The following is a 27300-nucleotide window of genomic DNA, read 5'->3' as shown; positions in this document are numbered from 1 at the left end:
GCTGTATCTCTCTGTCTACTTCTGTTATCTGCCAGTTCGTGCAGATATTGCTAGGAAGAAGCACCCTCCAAAAAGCCAATGCAAAATATTACTTGTGTACAAGTCTTCATGTGTGTTTAAAGAGGCTTGCAGAAGTCTGACCACATGTAAAAAAGAAATCTGAAATGTGGGGTATATTTGCTTCACATTATCTTTGATGCTACTTTATGTAAAAACTGATTCTTGCTGTGGAAAAAAATATGAAAAGTGATGTTCTGATGCATCAATGAAATGTTTTGGAAGCTAATAACATGAATAATTTCTGGCTTTGAACCAGAAAACTAAATTTCTACGTGTACTTTAAGCTTGAATTTTGAGCTTAAAGATCACTTAGAAAAATGGATTAGCTTTCAGTGCTTCTGTTCGAGGGAACAATTTGAATTTTAAGGCTGAGATTTTAAGTGGATTTTAAAACTATCTGGATGAAAGATGGAAGCCTTCTCCGTTTGAAGACTTTATCAGTGCTGAAACCATTTTGCAGTCGCACTGTCTTGTTTGATAGAGAAACATTCTTACTGGGGGAAATTTTTAATGGAGTTTCAGTGTTATATCCCTAAACTAGCAAGTTCTTAATGACCCTGGAAAGTGATTGCTTTGATTACACTTTAATGGTATTTGCAAATAAAATCACAAGTAATTAAGGGGAAATCTCCAGGCTTTTGAGCAACTTTGATGCATGATAACTGCCTGATTCAGCTCCATCTAGAGTAATGCTGTGTAGACAAGAGCTACTGAGATCAATAGCAACATAATGATAGTGGCAGAATTAAGTGAGTAACCTGAGAACTGTGCCTTCAGAATGCATGCAGCTGCCACAAGCTTGGGCCACACAGTGCACTCCTTGCTTCCGTCCTAAATGTTCATCAAAAGACGCCCTGCAGGAAAATGGAGTTAGATGCTCTTTATTGCTGATCGTGTCTCTTGCCACATTTATCAGGGAAATTGGATTAGCAGTTGGCAGCTGCAGGTAGACAAGGTTCTGCAGTGATTAAATATGCAGCTTGGCTGCATTTGTTGTGACAGACCTTTAGTAAATTCTACTGTAAGCACCATCTGTCTAATTTGTATAAAGAGAAACTTCACGCTCTAAGCCACCGCCGCTAAAGAACTGAATGGGTTGCTTTATCACAAAGAAAACTTTCCCTCTAAAAAACATCTTTTAAACATAATTTATTGAGTTAAATGGTGTTTTTTTTTTCTCTTTTGCTTTTGCTATTTATCCTGATGAATAAATAATACATGGTAAAGCGCTTTCAGGTACCGTTTTGGAAGTACTGGAAACAAAAAAAATTATTCTGTAAAATGTTTAGTATTCCTAACTGCAGGGAGGTGACACTGTTAGAATATGACTTACAAAATGGACTATGACTGCCAAAGTCATTTAATTTGTGGTTTCTACTAGGGTTTTTTTCTAATTGCCTTTTTATGCATCCAAAATGCATAGCTTAAAAAATAGTTGACGTAGGGCACGTTAGCTTTGTTGATATTCCTCTGTAGTTGACATTGCTGCTCATAAAGAATATGTTCAGTTTTGTTTTCTAGGAGGGGCTAACCAACTACATGAGGATGTTATCATGCCACGCCATGATCTGGGACGTGGAAAATTCATTGTTGCAAGTTGATTGCCAATTTTCTCACCACCGTCCTCTTAAGGAAAACTTGCATTGGCCCTGGAAATTCTGGTCAATAATATATTGACTTTCTATACTTAACCTCGGTGGTACTTTGATATTATTTATGACAATGATTAGTTTGATAGGAACAAATAAAACAATGTATCCCAGGAAGAGGAGTGGTTAAGTAGCCTGCTATCTATAGCTGGTTCACAGAAACTCAAAGCTCTTGAATTATTTAAAATCCTTGATTTTCAGCTTGCACACATTAAAAGTTTTCACACTAAGTGCCAAATGTTGCAAACAGCACTTTAACAGAATGATTTTGCTTTGATCCCTGTAGCAGTTCCTGAATAATTTATCACAGGTTATTGCCTTAATTCTGGAGAGGGATCGTGCAATAAAGGCAGATGAAAACACTCCAGTCGAAACACCTTGGGGCCTGCTCATTCCTCTGACATGGCTCTTTTGTTGGAACTATTTAGAGGTTATTAAGACGTGTCTGTAGAATTAAGAGTGTGCTGTAAGGAGGAAGACAGCCATCTTAATTCTAAAGACAAAGCACTATGACCCCTCACCTTTTTTGTGGCTGTTATTATATAGTAGAATTATGAGGGTAATATAGCTGTACCCAGAAGTACAACTATATAGTTGTCAGACTTATCCAATATAAAATCCATTTTTTGGGGCGTTGGAATGGCAACGTTGGCTCCAGTTGAACAAGTTTAGGAATATGGCTCAGACTGTAGGGATACAATTTCAGTTTTGTGCCGCCCATCTCCATTACTTTTCTAAAATCATATGGAACTTTCTAATCTGAGAATTTGAGGAAAAGAAAAAAAACACAGCAGAGCCAATTTTGAACTAGACTTTTCTTTGTTCATTTCTTATGGTATATATAAGGATCGAGTGGAAAGTAATGCCAGTCAGGTCATTACTCCTTTATTAACAATATGAACCATATGGAACTACATATGTGTGCAAAGCAACTCTTTGTTTACATGGTTCTATTCAAAATAGACTCCATCAGTGGCAATGCATTTGTGACAACTTTGAACCTGCTTGTCAGATCCACTTTGGAAAAAACACTTTGAGGTGCACTCTGCTCCATGGTCTGATAGTATCTCCTACTTCCCCTGTTATCTGAGCACCATCGCTGAAGGCTTTCTTTCATTAGTCTGAACAGGTGAAAGTCTAAGAGCACCGGATCAGGGCTATAAAGCAGATGTTATACCATTTGTGTAAAAGCCTGTGATGTTGCCAAAGAAGTGTGGGACCATGCATTATCATGGTGTTACTTGATTGCATTCTGCTATTTGTGTAGTGTTTTCTTATGGATGACTTCTTCAAGTTTCCAGAGTGATGCAGTCTTTGCATTGGTGATGAGACCTGGCATAACTTATATGAGCCAAAGGCTAATAATAGTCCATGGAGTGGTGGTGCTCCAACTTCCCTACTGTATTCAAAATCTAGGACAGAATATTGTGATGGATGTCTTCTGACATGAGTAGGGGTGATTTTGCTTGATTTCCCTGAGTATGGGACAACAATGAAGAATAATCACTACAATGTATTCTTCCTTGCCTCTCAACCAACAAGACAGAACTAAACTTACTGCAAATAGGTTCTTTGTTGACTTGTCCAGGAGCAGACGAACCAGGGTACTAGCTCCAACGAGATTCAGCTATGACATAGAAACCTTCTTATGAATCCTGTTGTTTAGTCCTCAAACAACCACATTATATGTTGTTCAGTAGTGGTAACTGTGCATCTTAGAAACAGGTGTGTTTCAGTCGCACAGAGAAGATGATTCCTCAATATGCTTGCGTTCCTTGGATACGTTACAAAGCATTTCAGGTTCAGGAGGAGGATTCAAGCATTAAAACCACTGTTGATTTTTCTCTGTTTTCTTGCCACTGGAAGGGCCCAGTTGGAAATGAGAGAATTTATTTATTTATTTTCTTCATTTCTATACCGCTTTTCTCACCCGGGTTGGGGGCAGGGGAAATGGACTCAAAGTGGCCTCCAACATATACGGTAAAATTCAATGCCTCACATACATAAAAACCTAACAATAATAATAAAACAATAATAACATACAGCTATCAATTAAATCGTAAAAACGCAATGACATTTAAACATTAAAATGTAGAGTTAAAAACATATTAATATAAACATTAAAATCACACAAGCCAACAATCCTAGTCACTTGCCTCAAACAGACAAGAGTTCTTTGTCCCACCCTGGACATTCCACAGATATATAAACCCCATTTGCTTTGTTTCCAATGAACCTCACAACCTCTGAGGATGCTGGCCATAGATGTGGGTGAAATGTCAGGAGAGAATGCTTCTGGAAAGTAGCCATACAGCCCGGAAAACTCATAGCAACCCAAACAAGTAGAACTTCTTAAATATACAGTTGGGAGTTGCGGTGGCACAATGGGCTAAACCCTTGTGCTGGCTAAACTGTTGACCTGAAGGTTGGCAGTTTAAATCCGCAAGACGGGGTGAGCGCCCGTCTGTCAGCCACAATTTCCCATGCGGGGACATGAGAGAAGTCTCCCACAGGATGGTAACACATCCAGGGATCCCCTGAGCAACATCTCTGCAGACAACCGATTCTTTCACACCAGAAGCGACTTGTAGTTTTTCGAGTCGCTTCTGACACAATATATATGCATATGTATGTATATACAATTAGATTACACATTAACACCTGAACTAGTTAATCAGACCTTTAGTGTAAACTTTTTATTATATCATTATATGAAGGGTTGCAAGCAATGTTTAGAAGTTTTAGCCACCTACCACGTACAGTTTTGTTTTTACAGACAAAGCTAGTATTTTTCAGACACATAAATGGTGTTGGTTACACTTTTGACCAAAAAAGGTGGGAAGGCTGCCACCTACTTAGAACAAGCTTTGTGCAAAAAAAAAAAAAAAAAAAGTTTTCTGGCATGGTGTGTTTGGATTTTGTGGAATACTCTTGATTATGTCTGTGGATATGGGGCATTGAGCAATATATGGGAGTGTTTATTGTGTGAGAAAATACACCAGCATAGGTCACGCAGTGAACATATTTCCACATTCCAGCATGGGGCTACATTAGGTTATTGGTAACTAAAACTTATGTTTGGGTATCACTTACACTCGAATCTAATCATTTAAACTTTTGAGGCATGTATATAATTAGCAGAATAAGAAGAATCTTCTGCCTGTCCTAGAAAGAGAGATATAATATAATCAGGCTTTCAAAAAGCTATGTGATAATTCACCCCATTCCACTAACACCTTACAAGTGTTCTCATGAATCTTACATTATTGTCTTTTCTAGTGAGTCATATCTTCTCATGATGTCCAAAGTACAACAATCTCAGTGTGGTCATCTTGGTTTCTAGGGAGTCCTCGGGCTTGATTTGCTCCGGGGGCCATTTATTTGTCTTTTCAACAGTCCATGGTTTTGTAGAACTCTTATCTATCACCACATTCTCAAATGAGCTGGCTTTCTCCACTGCCCAGCTTTCACAACCATACAAAGAAATTGGAAATATGATAGCATGGATCGATCACTCTAACTTTATTTGTTTATTGAGTGAAATTATGTGCTACCTTTTTCTCAAAATTGGTTCACTATCCAATGATGTATTTCAATACTTCAAAATCTTGCCTAGGTCCTTCATAGCTGTCCTTTCAAGTCCAGGCACACATCTATACCAGGCAGGTGAACAGGCTGTTACTTTGTGAAGCGGTAGTATGGTTGAACGTAATAGATGTCACAAATTAGAAGGGATGTGCAATGTGGTTAACCCGTGCCATTTTCAGTGTCTGGATTTCGTTGCCCTGCTCCCAATCTGTTTTTCCAGAGCTTCCCAAATTTGACTGGTGAAAAATCAATTTTTCAGTTTGGTTCAGTAGATAAAAGATCCAGAAAAATCCGACCCATTGCCACTAATGGGGGACTTGCAAGGCTCCTCCCCTTTCCGTCATTTTTAGGGCATCGGTCTTAAGAAACCACTATTTCTGATGGCCTTTCCTTTAATCTCCTTCAGCTAGCCCTGGGCTAGAGCATCAGACTTAAGAAACCACTGTTTCTGGCATCCTTTCCTTTAATCTAATTCAGCTAGATCTGGGTTATGGTGTCAGGCTTAAGAAGCCACTTGGTCTGGGATCCTTTTCTCTAATATCCTTCAAACAGACCTGGGGATGAATTGAATTCTCCTCTTAGGACTCAAGGGAGTCAGGCTATCCCCTTCTTTCAGTAAACCACCCCAATATTTAAACAAACACTCCCCCAAATGCCCTTTCACAGCTCATAAATGAAATTGCCAAAGAAAAAGATTGGAATTGAGTCCTAAAGCAAGATTTTAGGAGCAGTGGAGGAACTGAGATAGAACGTGGAGCACGTGAGCGGCTTTCTTCTTCTGATTGGATCAAGCCAAGGCAGCAAGGCTCACAGTCTCACAGGGCTGCCTCCCTTGCACTCCACATGTAGCCGAAAGAAAGCGGACTACACATGTAGCCGAAAGAAACCAAAGTCAGCCATTTTTGGCAGCCATATGGTTTGTTGCAGATGAATAAAACGGCAGCAGCGCCTGTACTGTTATGGCTGGCCGAAACAGCCGGAACACATTTTGAAAATCGTATTCATTAACAACCAACGAATTAGCACTGACCATGGTAAATGTAGTACTACAAGCAAGCTACATATTGTGTTAATTTTATCTGATTAGCCTTCAGGGGAAATAATTCCTGTTTAAAATCGGTCTGGTTAATATTCTGGTATAAGTTGAATGTCCTTATGCACAGGACTACAAGTGTTTTGGATTTTTTTTTCAGATTTTGGAATAACTTTATTTATATAAATGTACATAATGAGATAACTTAGATCAGCTCTCGTTTTAACCACTGATGGAAAGTGTTTTTAAATTGTGTGTTTTGTTTTATTTTATGTATTGATAGTGGTTGTTTATAACTTTTATGTGATATTTTTTTATACTCATGTACTGTTATTTATTCAGCACTTGCAGTGCCTTGTTAACTGCCCCAAGTCCCTTTTTGGGAGATGGAGGTGGGATACAAATAAAGTTTATTATTATTATTATAAACACAAATGCATGGATGTTTCATGTACATCTTATGCACATAGCCTGAAGATAATTTTATACCATTTTTAAATAATTTTGTACATGAAGTAAAACTTGTGTATTGAACCATCAGAAAGTAAAGATGTCACCCACCCATGTGGACAGTTTTAGATTTTGAAGTATTTTGGATCTGCATAAAGGATTCTCAGCCTGTAAAGGGACTAACCATGCACACATGGATAGCAATCACAAATGTTATAATTTTTCTGATGTCTAAAAATGGCATGAGCAGTTTTAAACATTTTTAATAGACTACTCAAAAGTTTAATTTCCATCTTCTAAACAAATGGCACTCAAGTACTCTGTAACCATTACTTTTTAAGAAGTGTGTGTTAAATTATTTCTGAAATTGCTTAATAAACATAATAATGGGCCAACATTTTATAAAATAAACATTTCATCCTAACAATTTCAACGAATTCAATAAGAACATATAAACTATATCTAGTAATGTTTATGGCAATGTATTTATATTGCATGTTCATCAGCTACTTATGTTTAAAATATAAAGCAGAACTACCTTATAGATTTTGTTCAGATAACTTTTGAGAAGTGACCAAGTTGGAAAAGTGGTATCAATTATAATCCCTATTTTCAGTTTAAAGAAAAGAATAAGGTGGGAGAGACAAATAAAGATAGTTGTGTTCTCTTAAATGTATTTTCAGATCTTTAATTCAGTACATGATGTCATGTCTACTATTACAAGCTTTTGGATTAATGTTTATGTTTGGGTTACAGACTGAGGCTCTGAAGTTCTATAGGGGGAGGACATTTATACTAATGAATTAAAATCAGATATTGTGTTCATTATTGGCTGATCATTACTCCATCTGCTCAGTGCTAACATGAAAATCAATTACTGTGTCTCCTTCCCACTGACAGCGTATGTTGATCGGACTGGCAAGAGATCTTCGAGGGATTGCCTTTGCTCTGAACACAAAGACCAGCTACACCATGCTGTTTGACTGGATGTATCCTTATTACTCGATGACAATACCGGCTCTGTGCACAGAGGGATACCAGGTCCCTTGCATTAGTTTAATAGTGTGGCACAGTGGGGAAGAGGAAACAAAGCTAAATGAACTAATGTGTAATCAGCTAAAATTACAGTGCAGTTGCAACCGTGCCATTAACTGTGAGGGTGACATTTGGAAATAGACTACAAAGAGGTCACGGGGGGAGAGGGGTTGTACTGCTCTAATCCTTAAATATTACTCTTACCTTGTAAACCTGCAATGCTGTAATAGTCCTATAGTGCTTTAATTTACAATGTGATGTTACTGTGCTTAGTTAAAATATAGATACTCCTTTTAGGTGTCTCCTTTGTCGTTCACACGTGCCATATTTTATTCCAAAATGAAGAATCGTCTTTATAGTTTCATTTGCTGCTCTGCATATAACTGTGAGATCTCTTTTCACGTCATAAATGCTTTAGGCCAGTGAAGTTTCTCCTTTGCTTTGTTCCACTTTACTAGAAAGCAGAACAGTCTTTTACATAAACTTTGCATAATTGTTTCTGGGCTTGAGGGACACAATGGGTAAGCGGAACAGCTGGAATTGTCAATTAAAGTACATTTGGTCCCAACAGTAAAAGATAATATGTTTTCCTAGAATCTTCCAAGCTGTCCACCTTTTTTTGAAATCAACTGAGCTTGTTTAAAGGAAGTATGTTAGATACATTCCATCTGGATTTCAAGTCACCATTATCTTCAAAGAATAGAATTAAAGTCCGTTATTCCACATTGTTCTGTTCTAAAAAGATTTATGCTTGTTTGAAGTCACCTTAGATAACTTTGGACTTTAGGATAATCTTTAGATGTCCCATTTGGAGGTTTTCCCAAGCAATGCTTAAATTTGTTCCTCTTTTTTTTAAAAAAGAAAATCTAAACAGTGGGCTATATTTATTTTAATTTTTTCATATTTATGTAAAAATAACACAGTTATAAACAATAAATATTTTAGAAAGTAAAAGAAAAGAAAAATGCAAGTGACAAAGCTGTAATCATCAACATTGCACCATGTCGATTAACTGTAACAGTAGCTCATTTCTACTTCAGATAAACAAAATTTACAGAACACTCCAGTTCTGCTAGCTAGAATCATTTATGGTTATCCTTAGATTTCCTCTCGGTTTTGAAAAAACTGCTCAGATTGTAAGGTCTTTCCACTAGATGGCAAAAATGAGCAGAATTCATCAGCATCTTTGACTTGGTTTTTGACCTTTGCATCATTATACTTTATATATTATAACAATTCTCCGGTAATGTTTGAAAGTGAATAGCCAAACAGGCAGAATAGTAATGTTATCTCGCAAAATAGGATTGTTTGTAACAGGCTTGCTTATACTAATTGGGTTTCTGTAACAAATCAGACTCCTTGGAAAAAGGCCAAAGGCTTTTCATAATTGTATTGACAAGAAAATGAATATGATAAATGGTGTTCATTCAGTTGAGAAAAGATTTATAGTTTTTCCCTCTGGGCAAGGGATGAAGAGCAAATATGTGTAATAATAGAAAATCTGTTACAAAGTTGTTATTTGATCTTTCATAAGGCTTTATTAAAATATCCCCAAATATTTTAAAGGCATTTCAGATGGTAAGGTATAGGCTGGTTTTGACATATTCTGCTAAAGAAAGGTGCATAAGAATGTGGAAATAAAACTACCATGAATATGAAAGTCATTCATTTTCCTTGAAATATGGATATGTCAAGCTGTCAATGATTCAGATAGAAGTTGCATTTTTAAAGTTGCTTTACTTTGTGTATTGGGAATATAGGGCACTGCTAAATGTAAAGAGAAATCTGTATAAATAAAAATGTAATGTTCGTTTGTGGGATTAACATAACTCAAAAACCACTTAATGAATTGACACCAAATTTGGACACAAGACACCTATCAAGCCAACGAGTGACCATCACTCATAAAACACTGAAAAACACAGCAGAAGAGACTTTAAAGCCAAAAATTAAAAAATATATTGCAACACATGCGCAAAACCACACACACACATACGCAAACACACATATATACACATATACACAAATATATGCACACATGTATACACACACAAAACACATATACACAGACTGGGCCACAGCAACACGTGTAGTGGACGGCTAGTGTTTTATAAAATCATATGTCATTGATCCTGTCTTATTAAGATTTCTTGGGAATATTGTAGTATTTATTTCAAATCACTATACCTGTTTTGAGTGTATTATAACATCAGATAAGTAGGGTTAACATAAGCTTTGGTCAGCTTAATTTATTTCATGTTAGTCCATGCTTTGAGAAATATGAGGTGTCTCTTAAAGTAGCATCTGTTGCACTGTATGTTCAGGGCAGGATTACTTTGAAGAAGTTAGTTCATTGAGGTTGTATTTTTAATGTCAGGAAATGGGAGAAGACATTTGCACAGTTTTATGCCACCTGTGCTGAAATAACATAATTGGCTAAGAATATTACATATTCTGGCAGTCTTAGATGACACACACTTTCTTGACCTATTTCAAACTGGCTTCAGAGCAGGGTACGGAATTGAGACAGTTATGATCGCCTTAGTGGATGATCTCTGTCTTAACACCGACAGGGGGAATGTGTCTTTGTTGGTGGCTTTTGTACTCTTGGTGACATTATCAACCATGGTACCTTTCTGAAACACCTGGGAGGTTGGGAATTGGATGTATTGGTTGCAGTGGTTCAAGTTGTACCTCTCAGGCAGGTTCCAAATTCTGGTGCTTGGGGATAGCTACTCCTCAAAAAAGGAGCTGTTATGTGGTATCCCACAAATGGGCATTATATCCCCAATCCTTTTGCACATTTGCATGAAACTGTTGGGAGATATCATCCGTAGGTGGGGAGTTATCAATATGCTGATGACATCCAAATATATTTCTTCATGCCTTCAAAAACAACCTCAGCTAAGGATAATGTGTCTTCTCTGAATGCCTGGAAGAGGTAATGGGCTAGGTCAGGAAAAACAAATTGAAACTGAATCCAGATAAGATAGAGGTGCTTGCCCTCAAGGGTCCTAACCCTGAGGATGGAGGTGTATCAACCAGTTTTGGATGGGTTTATACTCCCGCTGAGAGACTGTGTTTGCAACTTTGGAGTTCTCCTGGATCCATCTCTCTAAATGTCAGCCCAGGTAGATGGGATGATCAAGAGTACTGATATGCCAACTGTGCCACTTTCTAGATTTTCAGTACTGAAGATGGTAGTGCAGACACTGATAACCGCAAGATTGGACTCCTGCATGTACTTTACATTGGGCTGCCCCTGTACCAAGTACGGAAACTCCAATTAGTTCAAAACACAGCAGCCAGAGTAGTTATAGGAACATCTAGGAGTGAGCGTATTAAAGTCACTCCACTGGCTGCCAATTAGTTTCCAGGTAAAGTACGAAGTGTTGGTTTTGACCTTTAAAGCCCTACGTGATTTGGGTCCAGGTTACTTACGTGATCACCTTCTCCCATAACTTGCCCCTTTGGATACTTAGGTCCTCTAGAGGGCGATTAATCCAACCAGCCAGAACCCTTTTCAGTCATCACCCAGAAGACCTTTCATCTGCTGCCCCAAGATATGAGCAACCTGCCAGAAGAGATTCAACAGCTAAATGAGCTGTTGGAATTTAAGATACAACTGAAGACTAATCTCTTCCGTCAGGCCTATCCAGTACATTTTAGCTTATGAATTTTAAACTTACATGTCTTGTTTACTTTATTTTAATCTTTGTTCTGTGTATTTTTATATGTGTATTTCATAGAAATATGTTTCATTATGTAACGTATTTTATATAATGTTTATAATTATAAGTTTTTTAGCTATGTTGTGCCCTGACTTGAGCCATGAGGAAAGGTGCGTAAAAAATACAATTATTTCTATGTTGTTGTTGTTGCAAGCAACAACCTTGTTGGGCCAGCCTTGTTTGCTTCCCTTATATTGGATATTGATGTTTACACTTTTGAGATCAGCAGCCTTCAGTGACCTAGCAAGCAGTGTTTTGCCTAGTCAGCCACCAAGGTCCTCACCAGAAATTTCCAGTGCAGCTTTTAGAGGAACATGGTTCAATAAAAATAATTTTGAGCGACCAAGTGAGCTGCATCCATTCCTTCACCAATACTTTTGTGTAATCTCACACTGAATTTCCTAGCAATGTTCTCCAAATAATTTTATGCTCATGCAGAATACTCAAGATGTAAAAGTTGCCAACATCTTTACATTGTGGGATGCAAGTTTTCTAACATTCCCAAAATGACTGTCCCTCCTCTGTTGATAAAATAAATTGAAATTCACTGGGATTTCTTTTTTTTTTCCAAAGGAAGGGGTACCTCAGTTTCAGTAAAGTTCTTGATATATTGGCTCATTGGAATTCATTTCACATTCAGTTTGTCTTGCAACAATTCCATAAAGGTACATTTCTCGCAGAGTCCTGCTATTTACTTGGTTGTTCTATAAAAAGACATTTTTCTTGTTAACCTCAAATCTTAATACTTGTTCAAGCTTAGTTTTAGCATCTTAATATTAAAGGGATTTTTAATCCTCTGCTGGTGTTAGATTTTAAAGGCTTCCTTTTAGCCTCAAATGAATACACCTACCCACACCCTAGAGAAAATTCAAGTGAACACAGATTTTTCATATCTTTACTTTTTTCATTAAGGACAAGATTGGCAGGTATGATAAAAGGTCAGTGTTCCCATAACATGGAAATGGTGCAAGATATCTGAAAAATGAAAGAAGTACTGCCAACTTTTTCCCACTCAGTGACAATTGGGGGTTGCTAGCCCAAAGAAGTAAAGAAACTTGTGTCAAAGACAATTTATAAATGGCACACCCTCTAAACCATTGATTCTCAACCTGTGGGTCCCCAGGTGTTTTGGCCTACAAGTCCCAGTTTACCAGCTGTTAGGATTTCTGGGAGTTTAAGGTCAAAACAGCTGGGGACCTACAGGTTGAGAAACACTGTTCTAAATTCAGATGAGGAAGGTGAATTGTCTTCAGGTAAGTGCCCAATAGCCCTGGAGAACTTGTACTCCAGGCTTTATTAAAGCAATTATCTTGAATGGTGTTGAAGAGAAGAATTCTGTACCTTTAGCACTCACCTGCTGAAGCTCAACTTCTAAAGAAACAAAAAGAGAGGAACCATCTATGAACATCCTTACATAGAATATATAGAAGCTCTTTTCTCGACTTTATTCCAGTATATTTCCTGGCAAGATTCTACTGTTCTTATTATGAAGAAACTACATTTCAGTTTTGATTGCTTAGACAGTTCTTGATGTTCTCCAGAGTTTAATAGATGATATTATTGCAATACTTCATTTTTGGTGAAAGCATCTCACTTAAGATATTAGGAGCACCAAATATATTGATGAATGCCCTATATTTTCTTCCACTAAAGCTATATACATTTTGCTGAGTAGCACTGTTTGTTGATAAACTGTCTTATCGTTCTTGTAATTTTGGTATATTGTTGTTAATCATCTGCTAATTGGTCTAACGGGATCGAAATCCTGTCAGTGATAACTTAAGTTTTTAATTGTAGAATAAGAACTTGTTTGTTCATGTTAGCACAGAGTCTGTCAAATTGTAGTTTGACTCAAATTCATTGACAATTTATTGCAACCAGACAGCATGTCCAGGAACCTAACCAAGCTTTGAAACTATATTTATGCAGCACTATTATTCTGATCTTTATCTTTAACTTACGTTATATAAGATATCCATCATATCTTTCAATATTTCAAACAGCTATTGAGTTGTGGTATCGTGAGCCAGCATGTACGACACCTATTTTGAAGCTCATGGCTGAGATGATGCAAAACAGGTACAGTTTTTCATAGTCTTGATTGTCTTGATGGTGCCTTTAGTAACTGCAGAATGTGAACAAACCAAGAAGGTACAACATTCAGTAGTCTTGTTTGGAATAGTCTCAAAACAAACTTTACATATGTTGAAATTGCATTTGAGTTGCTTTGTTAGTAAATGTGGACTTGAAAGGCAGTACCTTCATAAAATCGTTATTTTATTTTGTTTTCTACTGTTCTCCCAATATAGTGCACAAGACCTGTGTTGTAAATGTTTGTGCAAATGATTTCAATCCTTACAGCTCTTAGTGTAATCCTGGGCATATTTATCCAGATGCAAAACGATTAAAAATCCTGAGAAATGAATGCACTCCAGTCACGTAAGGGCTTAGATAGGAGTAAACACAATAGGACTTATTTTTGAGTTAATACACACGCTTTATCAATAACTTCATATCGGTGTAGTGACACTGAGACTCATGCGTGAATGAATTAAATAATGTATCTTACTTACACAGGAATATTATAAAATGATTCAAAATTCCTTGTTGAAATGTATATGGTTACAACACAATGTTTTAGTGTTACAGTTACTTATATACTTCTCATATATAGAGGTAAAAGAATGTGTGTGTGTGTACCAATTAGCCATCCTTAAACACACTTCACAGATTGACGCCTGTACTAAGTGAGCCACTTGTTCTAAATTCTCTTTCTCTTAGATTCATATTCCAAACTAACTAACTTAATTTTGATTAAACCTAACTGTTTTGACCATTGACCCTACTCTCTATTCTTTAATACAGTTGTATTTTCAAAAACACATTTAAACTCCTAGCCAGTCAGCTAGCATTTCTAACAGTCCATGCTCTCACTTTTCCCAGTAACCACTTTCCTTTAACATTATAAGTACCACCCGTGATAGTAGGTTATCTTATTTTCTTTAATACTATTTAGACACAATGATTTTTGTACCAGTTTGGAATATTACACTGGACATGTGCATGTGCAGTGTAATATTCCAAACTGGAAGCCAGGTTTTCAGTGAATATAGTCAACATTTTCTAATTAAAATCAATTTAATCCCAAAAATTAAGCTCTCAATTGCTGTTTAACAATTTGATATTTTGTGATTTTAAAATCTAATTGCATATTGCATATTTTAATTTCCCAGTGTGTATCATTATAAAAAAAACCCAGTTAATCTTAACATCTCTCTCTCTATGTCTATTGCGTTTCTCAGAAATTGGTCAGAGCCCCCTGCTTTTCTGTTAGAAAAGTGGCTATTAGAGCTTCAGAAGACAGAGGTTCAGAAGGCACCTTTGCAAACACAGATAGAATTAAGCAAAGTACTGAGGTACTAGCAGATTAATTCTCCAAAGAGGGGGAGCTCTCTGAAGCTTTTGCATATTCATTATATTCATTTGGTATGCACCTATTTACTTATTGGTATGCACAAAGTCTGTGTTGCTCCCTTTAGAGAACATCATTAGGGATGGGTTTGCTTTTTCTTGAGTTGTGTATTGCATTACATTCTACAGGTTATAATGCATAATAAAATACACCTTGACATGGTGAAAATGTGTTGCAAAGTATCAAATTGTACATATTGACAGAATGAGAGTTTGCTTCCATATTTTTCCATCTGCCAGATGTTATCATTTTATTGTAAAGTGGTACAGCCTTTTGAGAATCCTAAAAGCTTCTGCCTGGGCATGTCTATCCAAATGAACAAAACTCCTTTGCTCTAATCATCTGTGTGGAACAAGAGAAACATTTACAAGAATGGGGTGGAAGTAGGGGGTCTATAGACAATGGAAGTGATCATAACATTTGGGAAAGCATAGACCGGAAGCGCCTTTTTTATTTCAATCATTTTTTTAATGCTCTGACAAATGGTCATATGCATTTATACCGACAGAAACAACACCTAACAAGTATCTATACAGAACACTGTAAAATCCAACAGTTAAAAGCAGGATGTAAGCAGGATAAAACCGAGCATGCACAATATACATTGTGACAACACACGTGCAACATGCGCTAGGAACCGCACATTCACCTGTAAAAAGCCACTATAAAAGATCAGTCATGTTAAAAACTAAAATCAGTCATGTTGAAAACTTATATATAAGAACCCCTTAGGGGTAATCAACTCCACTCAGGCTAGATAATAGCATCCCCAACACAGTTGATTGTGATGTCCGCAATCAGTCTTACCCTGATTTTTTTTATAAAGAAAGGTTGATACACCTGACACTTTTCACTTTGTGGTTGAAATAATTTCTGGGGAAGGAACATATTAGATAATTACTAATAATGGGGGAAGAATAGAGAGTTTGTAATCTTCCTAGAGAAACAATGGAAGGTGGCATCAAACTACACTGTTGGCAGTTGATTCCTGCACAAGATAGTTCTTAGGCCTCGGGCCTCATGAAAAAAAATATGTTTCAATGTGCAGTGCTCCTCTTTAGTGTGTCAGCCAGTTAACTAAATGCTTTCTTTGAAGATAGTCTCTTCCTTTCGCCCTCTGAATTTTCCTCTTTGTCAAATCTTGAAATTTCCACAAATGTGCCAATGACTTCTCTTGCTTTTCAGTCCTTTCTATATTATAGATCACTCAGCACTTGAATTCACTGTCAGTATAGGAAATACACATGTTTTAAGTTGATTATTTAAGATATGTTGTGTTTTTTTCCCCCAGATCACAGCGTTTAAATTTTGATGTGTCATCTCCTAATGGGATTCTCCTTTTCCGGGAGGCTAGTAAGATGATTTGCACTTATGGTGAGTATGTATTGGTGATTTGCTGTATATACTTCTTTGCCTGTTTAGTAAGAAAAACAAAAGGCCTCATTTAATCAAGCAGGACTTGGATTCCCATTAGATTGATATTCACTACTATTGTTAGGCAAAATGATGGACATAGAATATCTTTGAAAAAATAGAGAAATTTCTACAGAAATTTTATTTATCTAAAAGACGCATTCAAGATGGGATAGCCATAATTCTTTGTGATAGCACGCTTGGCTGATCTGTGGCAGATCAGTTTGGAAGCAAATAGGGCTGGTCCATGAGATCACGAAGAGTGAATAAACTGAATGAATAAACAAGAACAAGGGCTATAGTAATAATTTCTATTAATTAGTAAATAGAAATATGTACATTCACGATGTATAAAATGTTGTGGACTGTTAATTTGCTGCTCAATCTCCTACCATAGAATGACCAAAGTGTGACATGTAACTACATCCAATTTTGTGGACTCCAGAAAAAAATTAAAACCTGTTGCACCACCAGAAATAGCTAGTTAATGTCTAAATGCACTAACATGCTGCAGTGGGACAGCCTAATCAATAACTAATCCAAGACACATAATGTAATTGACTGATCTGGAAAATGACCATCCCTGTCAAGGAGAAACTTTAGTTTCGCAAATGATTTGGGGTGTTTTCTCAGTCACCCAAAATAGGAGACTTTTGCTTTACCATTTCTGTGGGTGCTGCTGATTGTCATACTAAGTTAACTTAAAACTGATTTAAAATTAAAAATTATAACAAAATTACAGTCACTCCATAGTAAAATTAATATATTCTACAATGAAACAACTTGCATCCTAAATGAATCGTAAATTGTGTAATGTATCAAAAATGTAAAAAATCATTTAAAATAGCAGTTAATACTTTCCAGGTTTGGGTGGATTTCATTTTTCAGTATTAAAAGTAGCTGCTAAAGAAGAGACTGAAGGAGTATAAAGGAATTTATTCATGCTTTTCGGGAATTTCACCAGGAAACTAATAAGATGAACTCTTTGATCTGTTGGTAGAACTTAAGGCTTCTTTATCTTCTTTGAACTCTTCTGATGATTTTCTTATACACTCTGATGAAGAAGATCTTATCCATTGATGACATATCACTCGTTGCACCCTTTTGGATAAGATTTTTTTTATCTGATAGGCCTCCAATTCCTTCCAATCATAATTCTAAAATTATTTTACCCAGTAGTCTTCTTACCATAAGCCTTGATTGTGCTTGGACCTTTGGTTCATAAATCCTTGGAGCTGGAATATTAGTGTTCTGTTCCTCAGCTGATTCAGCAAGAGACCTATCCATCTAGTTTATCCAACTGAAGAAAAGAATATTAATATTCCAGTTCCAAGGATTTATGAGCCAGAGGTCCAAGCACGATCATGCTTTCTATCTTACTTGATGGGGAATGACAATAGTAAAGGTCCTTATCTACAGGGAAAAGGGGTTTGACTGAAGGTGTTAATCTGCTTGTCAGTTTATCTGTTTAAGAAACTCTACTAAACTGCCCTAAGACACACACACACACACCCCCCCACACACACATACATAATCTTGGGACTGCTGCCCTCAAGTAATCACCAATCATAGAAGTCACCCGTGGCGCCACAGAGGTTGCCAACCTTTCCTCTAATGACAAAGTATCCTGTTTGAAACTGAAGAACTATTGGTAGACAATACAATATAGACATACCTTCCCCAGACTCTCATGCCCAGATGCATTGACTACAGTTCCCATCAGTTCCAACCACATTGGCTATTGATTGGTGCAGAAAATGGAAATTGGCCTCCAGATGTTCTGGAGGATACCTACTTGGTGAAAGATCGAAGTTCAGAAACAGAAATTTCTCTGTTTGAGTTGTAAACTTTATGTTTAGTTTAGTTGTGAGTAGTTATTAATATTACTGCTCCTGGACCTAGGCATGATGGAGATGTGTTTGCTTCTTCTTCTCTCCGTCCAAGATAAAGACCCATCCAACATGAAGGTTTTTTTTTTTTTTTTTGCATATTTAATCATATTTTAGAGCAACATTCTGGCTTCATAGGCATGACTTTTAAAAAACAAAAACAAAAAACAAACATAATCCTGAAGTTCCTTTCATGTAATTTAAAAATGGAAAGAAGGAGGGTGCACTCAGAATGTTTTTTTCCAGGCAAAACAAATTTGACCTCCGTGATTTTGTGTACCTTCTAGGAGAAGTATTTTCCCAGAAGTATTTTCCTAGATCAAAGTCTAATTCAACATTCTTTACAAGAAGGCAAGCATCAAGCAGATGCTGCGTGGTCCACCAGTGTCTCTCTTAGGTACAGTCTTATACTGCATTAAACTGGCCTTTGTTTTCCCCCATTATGGTGTAGTAGGCCAATACTTCTCAGGCTGATACAGGAGACCAGGATTCCTCCCCCCTCCCCCCAATGTGACAGGGGCTATTAATACATTTGATTCTATTTGATATATTTGTTTCTTTTCTTTGTGTGTGTTTCCATGAATGCATTTTTCACCCATTAGGAGAAAAAAAAACTTGTTGTAGAACCAAATTTATGTATTGTTTGTGAATGGAATTCTTGTATTTTCAGCTTTTACTCACCATTTTGGAAAACTGACAGAAAAATAATATGTTCAATATGCTGTATTTTATTTATCTACATTCTGTCATGATATACTTTGATGTAAGTTTTTAATTTTGTTCCCGCTTTCAGCTGTTCTAGTAGTAACTGTTCAGGGTCAGTATCAAGGTTAGCCACAGGAGCACAGAACAATTTCCTGTTCTCATAGTCCAGGTAACATTTGGATGAGGATTACATTTTACCACATTTTGCAGTAGCCGGGGACATTATTTCTAATGAGCTTTAAATTGCTCCTAGACCATCCATTGTATAAAGCTTAATGTTGTAATCATGCCACCCTAGTAACTTAATAAAATAGTCCTTCCTTTTTTAAAAAGTTAAATTGTTCTTTGCTATGTAATAAGTAAGTATTGTTGTTATTGTAATATTACCAGTGTTTGTGTCCAGTTACACTCCCTTGTCCCATCATACTGATCAATCTCAGTAAGGACATTTTGCAGCTATGAGTTGCTAGATGTAGAATCTGATAAACTATTACATATTTCAACAGCACACTAATACCTGCTATTCTTTACCTTTTAATGATATACTTGGCAAGATGGTTTAAATGGTTGCATAGGTTTGTTATTTTTATATCGTCCATTCTTTGATAGTCCAATGTGATTTCATCAAGCCTGCTGTGCAAAGAACAGGAGCTTCATTTGAAATAGTGTTGTTATTTTTAAATTTTCTTTTTAATTGCTCCCAGTCCTTTATAGTGCTGTTGCTAAATAGTACTATTGAGCTCTGTTTTTGGTTCAGCAACCTATTAAAAGTTTGCTTTGCTTTGCTTTGCTCTGCTCTCCTCCGATTTGGTTTGGTTTCCCACAATATCTAGGGGAATGTCAAGGTTGTGGCACAGTTTATACCAACTGTCCCAATAAAAATAAAGGATACCATTAGTAGATGATTTGTTTGTCACCAGCAGATTCTTCATATCTTCCAAAGAAAATAGGAATATGTGCTTGAAAGGAGCAATTGACTCAGCTCCCAGCATTATTTGTTGAAGGTGTTTTCCATTCCCTTTTACACACCACGGGAACAATTGATGCCTGCTGTCAGACTTGTTTGCTACATGAAATTAGAGTTTAGGAAAACAAGACTTGTACATAGTAGTGGCATGCCAGATCCCACAGTATCAACCCCCCCCCCAAGCATTTAGATTTCACAGCAAAGTATGATGCCATAGTAAACTCCCTTTGACAGCACAAACAACAATATGGGTTGGTAGAGAGAATATTGAGAATGTTAGCAAGAAAAATTAGGTGGAATTTAGTAGTTAAAGTTCTTTAATTTCATATTTGCAGTTTAATTTCAGGTATATACTTGTGTATGAGTTTAAACCTTTTAACAAAAAAATCAACCATACAAATCTGGATTAAAATGTATCCATGGATTAATGCTGGAAACTGATGACGGCACCAATGGCTCAATGAGCTTTATGCTCCCCATTACTTTGTGTGCCTCTGGTAGACAACTGGCAGATATATTTTTAAAAGGTTTATTGTAGAAGCCTCACAAGGCTCAGGCTATATTTGAGGTTATAGTAAACTCCATGATTTTGGCCTCAAAACCAAATTGATCCAAATTGATCCAAATTATACCACCAGATAGATTAATTCTTATTGCATGACTGACACGATTTCTGTATTTCTAACTAAATCAATGACTGACCTATGCATTTGATCCAACCAGATCCAAGCAGAAGAATCCTTCTAATTAAATGTTGTATATAGCAGGAATCCTGAAGCTATTGTCAAACGAGGAAGGATTTTGCTACCTCCCAAAGAGGCTTCCTTGATGCTAAGTAGATTCACCCGCTCCACAACATTGGAACTTAGTGGTTTGATTTCTTCAGAAGGATTAATGGTAACCATAGGCTTATGTGAGAAAGAGCCAAAGGGCCTATTCAAACACACTTTTCTAGTACGAGACCAAATCCTATTCTGCCTGTCGACTATGCATTCTTAGCTATTAAGGAAATCAATTTATTTACCTTTGCTCTCCTGATCCTGCTTGTGAGAATTGTATGGATCTGATTCACATATGGAAAGCACACTGATTGGGCAACACAGAGGTCTACACTGTAGGAATTAATGCAGTTTAACATCACTTTAACTACCATGGCCAAATACTATGGAATCATAGGAGTTGTAGTTTTATGAGGAACCAGCATTCTTTGGCAGAGATGGCTAAATATTTTGTAAAACTACAATTCCCAAGATTCCATAGCTATGGTAACTAACGTGTTGTTGAACTGCATTGATTTTACAGCAGGCATGGGCAAACTTTGGCCCTCCAGGTGTTTTGGACTTCAACTCCCATAATTCCTAACAGCCAGTAGGAATTGGTCCAAAACACCTGGAGGGCTGAAGTTTGCCCATGCCTGTTCTGCAGTGTAGATGCACGCAGTGTCTTAACATTTACCTTCAAGAAAGCACATACTGATTATGTCCCATTTCCATAGCTGGATGAAGGACTCAAGTCATGTATCAGTGTAGGCATGTAGGAATCCTTCACAGGGGAAATGCCCAGAATATTTGGCTTGAGGTTAGCTAGCATGAAACCTTCTATATATTTTTAGTGCACTGGGAGATAATAAGATGGGAGATAATAAGATGTACTGTATAATAAGATGGGATTTTTGGAAGTGTTCTGTAGATTGACAGAATGCAGCTTTTAGACCAGTATGTTATCTCTGGGGCTTCATTTAGTATGTTGCTAACTCCCTACTTACGAAGCTGACTCCATGAGAGAAAGTAGTCCCATCAGTGTCCTGACAGGTTTCATGTGGGAATGTCAGTCAGAATAGTGCAAGGTATTGCACATTTCAGTAATTCTGGTCCTAGACTTAAGTTTTAAAGGGGATGCTCTTTAGATTGTGGTATTACTTTAGTAACAAAATTCTGGTAAATATTTCTGTTGTGTTTTAAAGCCCTCCTGCTTTATCTTGCTGACTAAGAACCCTGAGCTTCTGGTCCAAAGTTCTATCTGAGTTGTATGCTCCTAACAAGCTATAAAATGTAGGTTGGATCCCCAATAGACCTGAAGACTTGTAGATTTCTTGAGTACACCAGTACCTTCAGACATTGTGTGTGCCACCAAAGTAGTTGTGGAGAAGAAGTTTCACTATTCATGAGATCTGGGGTTGATTCTAAACTTGTAGGAGCTCATCTTTTCATTCATACCAAACACTGTTCATCATTCAAAATGCAATTCCTTCAGCTTCAGGAACAAAATCAGTAAAATTTCCTGTTTTACATTACCTTCTGGGCATTGACAGACAAGTGCTTTATATTTTTTTATAGGTAGCATGCTTTCAAATGCCTTTGAGTTTAGGAAGGCGCTATAGCTCAGGGAGAATGGCTGCTTCAACTCACATTTGCGAATGGAGTTGAGGGCCCTTCCAGACAGGGCCTTTATTGCAGGATCTGATCCCAGGTTTTCTGTTTATCTCGGATTATCTGGCAGTGTGGGCTCATATAATCCAGTTTAAAGCAAAAAACCTGGGGTCAGATCCTGAGATAAGAGGCCTGTCTGAAAAGTCCCTGAGAAAAATCCAGTTATTTATAACTCTAGGCAACTTCTGACTAATGTTGAGATAGATAGAACAGTGGCCTGATTTGGTATAAGACAGGTGCCTATGTTGAAATGTTCAGCAGATCATCCATTATCCCATGCCAAATGATTGCATTCCTGAAGTAAAGAGGCCATAACATAGAGATCCATCTTTCTGGCTTGGTACATTTAATTTCTTTTTACATTCTATATTTAATTTATTTTTAAACAAACAACTATTTGAAGACGATTACAAATTATTCTCTTACTTTGAAACTCGTTTGGTCTTCTGGATGGAATGAAGATCAAACTTACTGTCCCTACTTTCTTGTGTATTTCTCCAGCTTCTGTAATAATATATACTTTGTGATTACTTTAAAATATAGCAACTTCTGTTCTAAAACAGAAATTGAACTGTGTATTTGTATAATTTAAAAACTGGTGAAATGAAAATGTTAAGTGATGTTATTTTCAAGTACTTATGTCAATTTCCTTCTTTTTTATCTCTTTCTTTCCTCTCCTTACAAACAGGTAACCAGATCCTGTCCCTTGGGACGCTGTCAAAAGATCAAGTTTATCCAATGAAACTCAAGGGTATTTCCATCTGTTACTCTGCACTCAAATCTGCCTTGTGTGGAAATTATGTCAGCTTTGGCGTCTTCAAGTTGTATGGGGACAACCACTTTGACAATGTACTTCAGGCCTTTGTCAAAATGCTGCTCTCAGTTTCCCACAGTGACTTGCTAGTAAGCAATTATTCATCTTGGGAGTCTTTATGCAAAATATGAAATCACCACCACAGGCTTAAAATAGAGAGGGGGTGGAGGATCTAATACACTTCAAATGCCATGCTTTTTCATCTCAGCTTCCTATATTTATTTTGCATTTTTACAGTCAGAAGGATTCTTTGTATTGCCATTAATACAAATGAACTTCAAAATATGGTAGTTATTTTAACATGGAAGTTATTTACTGGATTATCTTGTATGACACCTTTGAATGTCAGTAGAATTATTTTGCCTCCTCTCTCATTTTGCACAGCCACCATAATTGGTGTTTAAGTATGTATGCATTATTATATTAGCTATATACCATATATGTCCTGTCCCTTCTCCAGTTTGTTCAAGGAGAGATACATTACTCTCTCTTCTTCTCTCACTCTTGCAACTGTTTTGAAGTAGATTAGGATGGAAGAGGATGACTAGCCCCAAACAATCCTATATTATTTTCTATTATTTTATGTAATAGAGCCCACCGACATTTCTTTGTTTTGGAAATAGGGCCTATTGGATTACATTTAGTTACGTAATATTATAATCTACTGTCTGGCAAGTAAGAGAGGGGAAAATTCTGTCAATGTCAAAGCCTTGGCCCTGAGTTGCATGAGATGTTCTTTCTGGATAATACTGCATAGTACTCCAATACATCTAGTTAAATTGACCTCATCTTGGTTTATACAACTCACTCACCCACCACTCCAGAAGACAGCATATATGCTTCTGGGAAAAGGAAGGCAAGTATGCAAGTCAGGAATGTCAGCATGGTGCAGTGGTTTAAGTGATGGAATAGGACTGTGAAGTTTTAAGTCATTCTAATCTACGAAAACCCACTGGGTGATCTTAGGCACATTTCACTATCCTAGCCTAAGAAGAATAAAATGGTAAAGTTCTTCTGAGTTAATCTAGCTGATAACAATCTATGTTACAAGCAAACTGATCCATCAGAAATCTTTGCCAGCAGTTGTCTTTTCAGTCAAGAATTTCCAGAGTCCAAGATGGAAGCAGCACCTTTTTGGCTCAAAAATTTCTGAACTGAAGGAGCACACAGCAGTGGCATGAAAATAGAATGGAAATAGATCACCATGGCGAGGGAGAGATACAAAAATATCTCTGTATCTCTTTTTTTCCATATTGCCTCGCATGAAGTGCTCTATTTCTTTCATTATGCCCTCTGCATCCATACAGTCAGACCTGTACTAGCTGAAGAAGTGTCAAAGCTGCCCCCAATTGCTTTTGTGGTTTTAAAGGAACTAGGCATTTAGTGCAATTGGAGTATTTTTGTAAAAGGAGCGATTTCCTGCTCCCCCACATGGCAATGTTAGTTATGTGGATTAAGTAACAGGCGGTAGAGTGCAATGGGGCAAGCATTAATGAGCAGCTATAGCAATATTATCTACAAGGTTGGGTTATTATCACTGTGTCATTTTAGGCAATTGGGGAACATTTTTCATCATCCAGTGGCAACAGATTACCGTGTCTGTGAAAACATATGGAATTTCTGTTATTCTTACAGCCAGCTTTATTTTGAACTTCATCTTCACAATGTCAAGATTTCATACTGGTTCTTTCAATGAATTCAACATTTTATCTATTCAGTTTTTATGTCTTTTTTCCATTAAAACACATTAAAAAGCGTCAGTGTTCTCATGCGTATGTCAAAAGCTAAAATTCAGTAATCATTATTGAGAAATAAAACTGAAACAGGACACCTCCTTTCCTCCATCTTGCTTTCCTTCTTTTTCAAAAAAAATATGGGTACACTCAGTGTACACTGGAATGGTTTGGCTCTGTTCAAAGTCAGACGGACAAAATCTAATGCATGTCTAGCCTGAGACATTTTGATTCCAAGATTCCACAAATAAAACATTTTCAGTGTAACAGCTAAACTACATAACAGAACAAACCAAAGCCATGTTTGGGATACCAATTTAATATTTCAACCATTTTAAGAACAGTATCTCACCAGTTCATTACCTATCTCTGCATAGAACTACTGTATGTACACAGGCTCAAAATGAGGCATTTCTAAATGTATCTACTCTCAAATTAGTAAACTGCTAAATATCCTGGTGGTCACTGTTTCGTTCAGAGCCTGTGATATGTACACTAACCCTATGTTAGTATTACAAAGCTGAACGTATGAAAGGTGTATTGGAATGTGCAGTGATATCTTTAAATATTCTTGTTCACTGTGGGGTGGTCAGGGGTAGAGGAGTTGTGAATACCCAGAGTTCCATATGTTCCCTTCAAGCTTTTGGTTTCGTAAGGCTTTTATAGTACTTCTCGATCCTATAGTGCACACCTACCGTTTCTTTTAGCAGTAAACATATGGGGAAGACTGTGTATACTCTTTAATTTGAATCTGGGCCTATGTTTAGATTTCAAATGAACTACTGTACATACCATATATACTTGTGTATAAGTCAACCTCATGTATAAGTTGAGGACATATTTTGAGGGCAAAATGATGGATTTTTATATGAATTGTAGATAAATCAAGGGTCATTTAGTGAAGAGGGGAAATCAGCAATGCTGGCAGCCGCTTCTATTTTCCTGCCCTGGCATTCAAAAAGGTCAGAAGTGGGGCCGTGGTGAGGCGTGTAAAGGGGCATGGTGCTTCTTTTAGGTTCTCCCAGTATGGCCTAAGTTCTTGCTATGGATGGTTTCTTTTTATAACAGTTAAGATACAGCACTTACAATTGAACAATGAATATGTCAATTTGGGGGTTTTGAGTCAATTTGTTTACTGAAATTTCTAGAGTTATAAATGAGTTTATACAGTGATTGTTTGCCCTGTCCATAATTGGAAAAACAAAATATATTAAGTGGCACTGAATTTCATAATATGTTTACAAAATGCAGATTATTTTGCCAACAGATAGGTCAAGAGCAGAGAATAAATACAGCCTAGAATGTAATTTATAGTAAAGCGGGAAGTTAATTCTTTTAGGTATCTTAGTATTTTTCATAATCCACATACTTGTCTGACCTCTCTCTCTCTCTCTTTTATTTTCAGCAATATCGAAAACTAAGCCAGTCTTATTACCCACTGCTGGAATGCCTCACACAGGACCATATGAGTTTCATTACTAGTTTAGAGCCTCATGTACTAATGTATATATTTACTTCAATATCTGAAGGACTTACTGCACTAGGTAAGTATAACATATAACTGAGCTGAGGAAAAATGCAAATGGCACTGTACAGCATTTAAAAGCAACTTGGCATGATTTTCAAAGCAATCAAGACTTTTATTTTTGTCATTACTGCAGTGCAACATGGAATTATTTTTCTTTAAAATGCTTATTTCCTGAAAAATTAAATATATATATCTTAAGATTTCTCCACTTGACTGGGATAAACATTAGCAAGTATAACCTTCAACCTGCTAATGTTGCTGATAAAATTGCCGGTGGGTTTACTAGAGCTAAATATGTATATTCTGCTTTATAGTTAGGAACCCAAAACGTCCATCCAGGTAACAATGATTTTTTTTTTTAGTGGTTAATTTACTCTCCTCATAAAACAATATAATTAGTTATCATTTCTGTATCACTTACAGTACTTTATCATGGTAAGCCTGTTACCACTATTTGTGGAAGACAATCCAATCACTAGCATTTTAGTCAAGAATGTCCAGTTATTTCATAGGCAAAGTGAGGTTTGACTTTGAATATCGTGACTACAAACAGTAGTAAATACTACATCACAATTAAATTAATATTTCAATGCAATTTCAGTGTGCTAAAAGGAAAGCATTTAAGTTAGCAAGCTATACTCCACGTGTAAGAAAACAAAACAAATCAAAAGTATAGATAATCAACATTTTTTCATTTTTTCAATGTAATATCTAGCTGTTGATTTATTGAAAGCTTATTCTTTTTCTCCCTATGCCATTTAGATGTTTGGCACAGTATATAGTATTATAGATTAAACAAGAGAA

At 36.7% G+C, this 27300-nt stretch overlaps 1 protein-coding gene across 1 annotated transcript in view; it reads left to right on the top strand.

Annotated features, from left to right (window-relative positions):
• Positions 1-27300, top strand: part of RANBP17 (RAN binding protein 17) — a 189727-nt gene that overhangs the window by 122671 nt on the left and 39756 nt on the right. The window contains exons 20-24 of the mRNA XM_060786264.2: positions 7681-7769; positions 13518-13625; positions 16310-16392; positions 23110-23324; positions 26374-26512. Of these exons, the coding sequence (XP_060642247.2) occupies positions 7681-7769; positions 13518-13625; positions 16310-16392; positions 23110-23324; positions 26374-26512 (634 nt within the window). The remainder of the gene's footprint in view (positions 1-7680; positions 7770-13517; positions 13626-16309; positions 16393-23109; positions 23325-26373; positions 26513-27300) is intronic.

This window comes from Anolis sagrei, chromosome 1 (genome assembly GCF_037176765.1).
Source record: "Anolis sagrei isolate rAnoSag1 chromosome 1, rAnoSag1.mat, whole genome shotgun sequence".
Taxonomy (NCBI): Eukaryota; Metazoa; Chordata; class Lepidosauria; order Squamata; family Dactyloidae; genus Anolis; species Anolis sagrei.
This window is presented reverse-complemented; position numbering and strand designations above follow the sequence as displayed.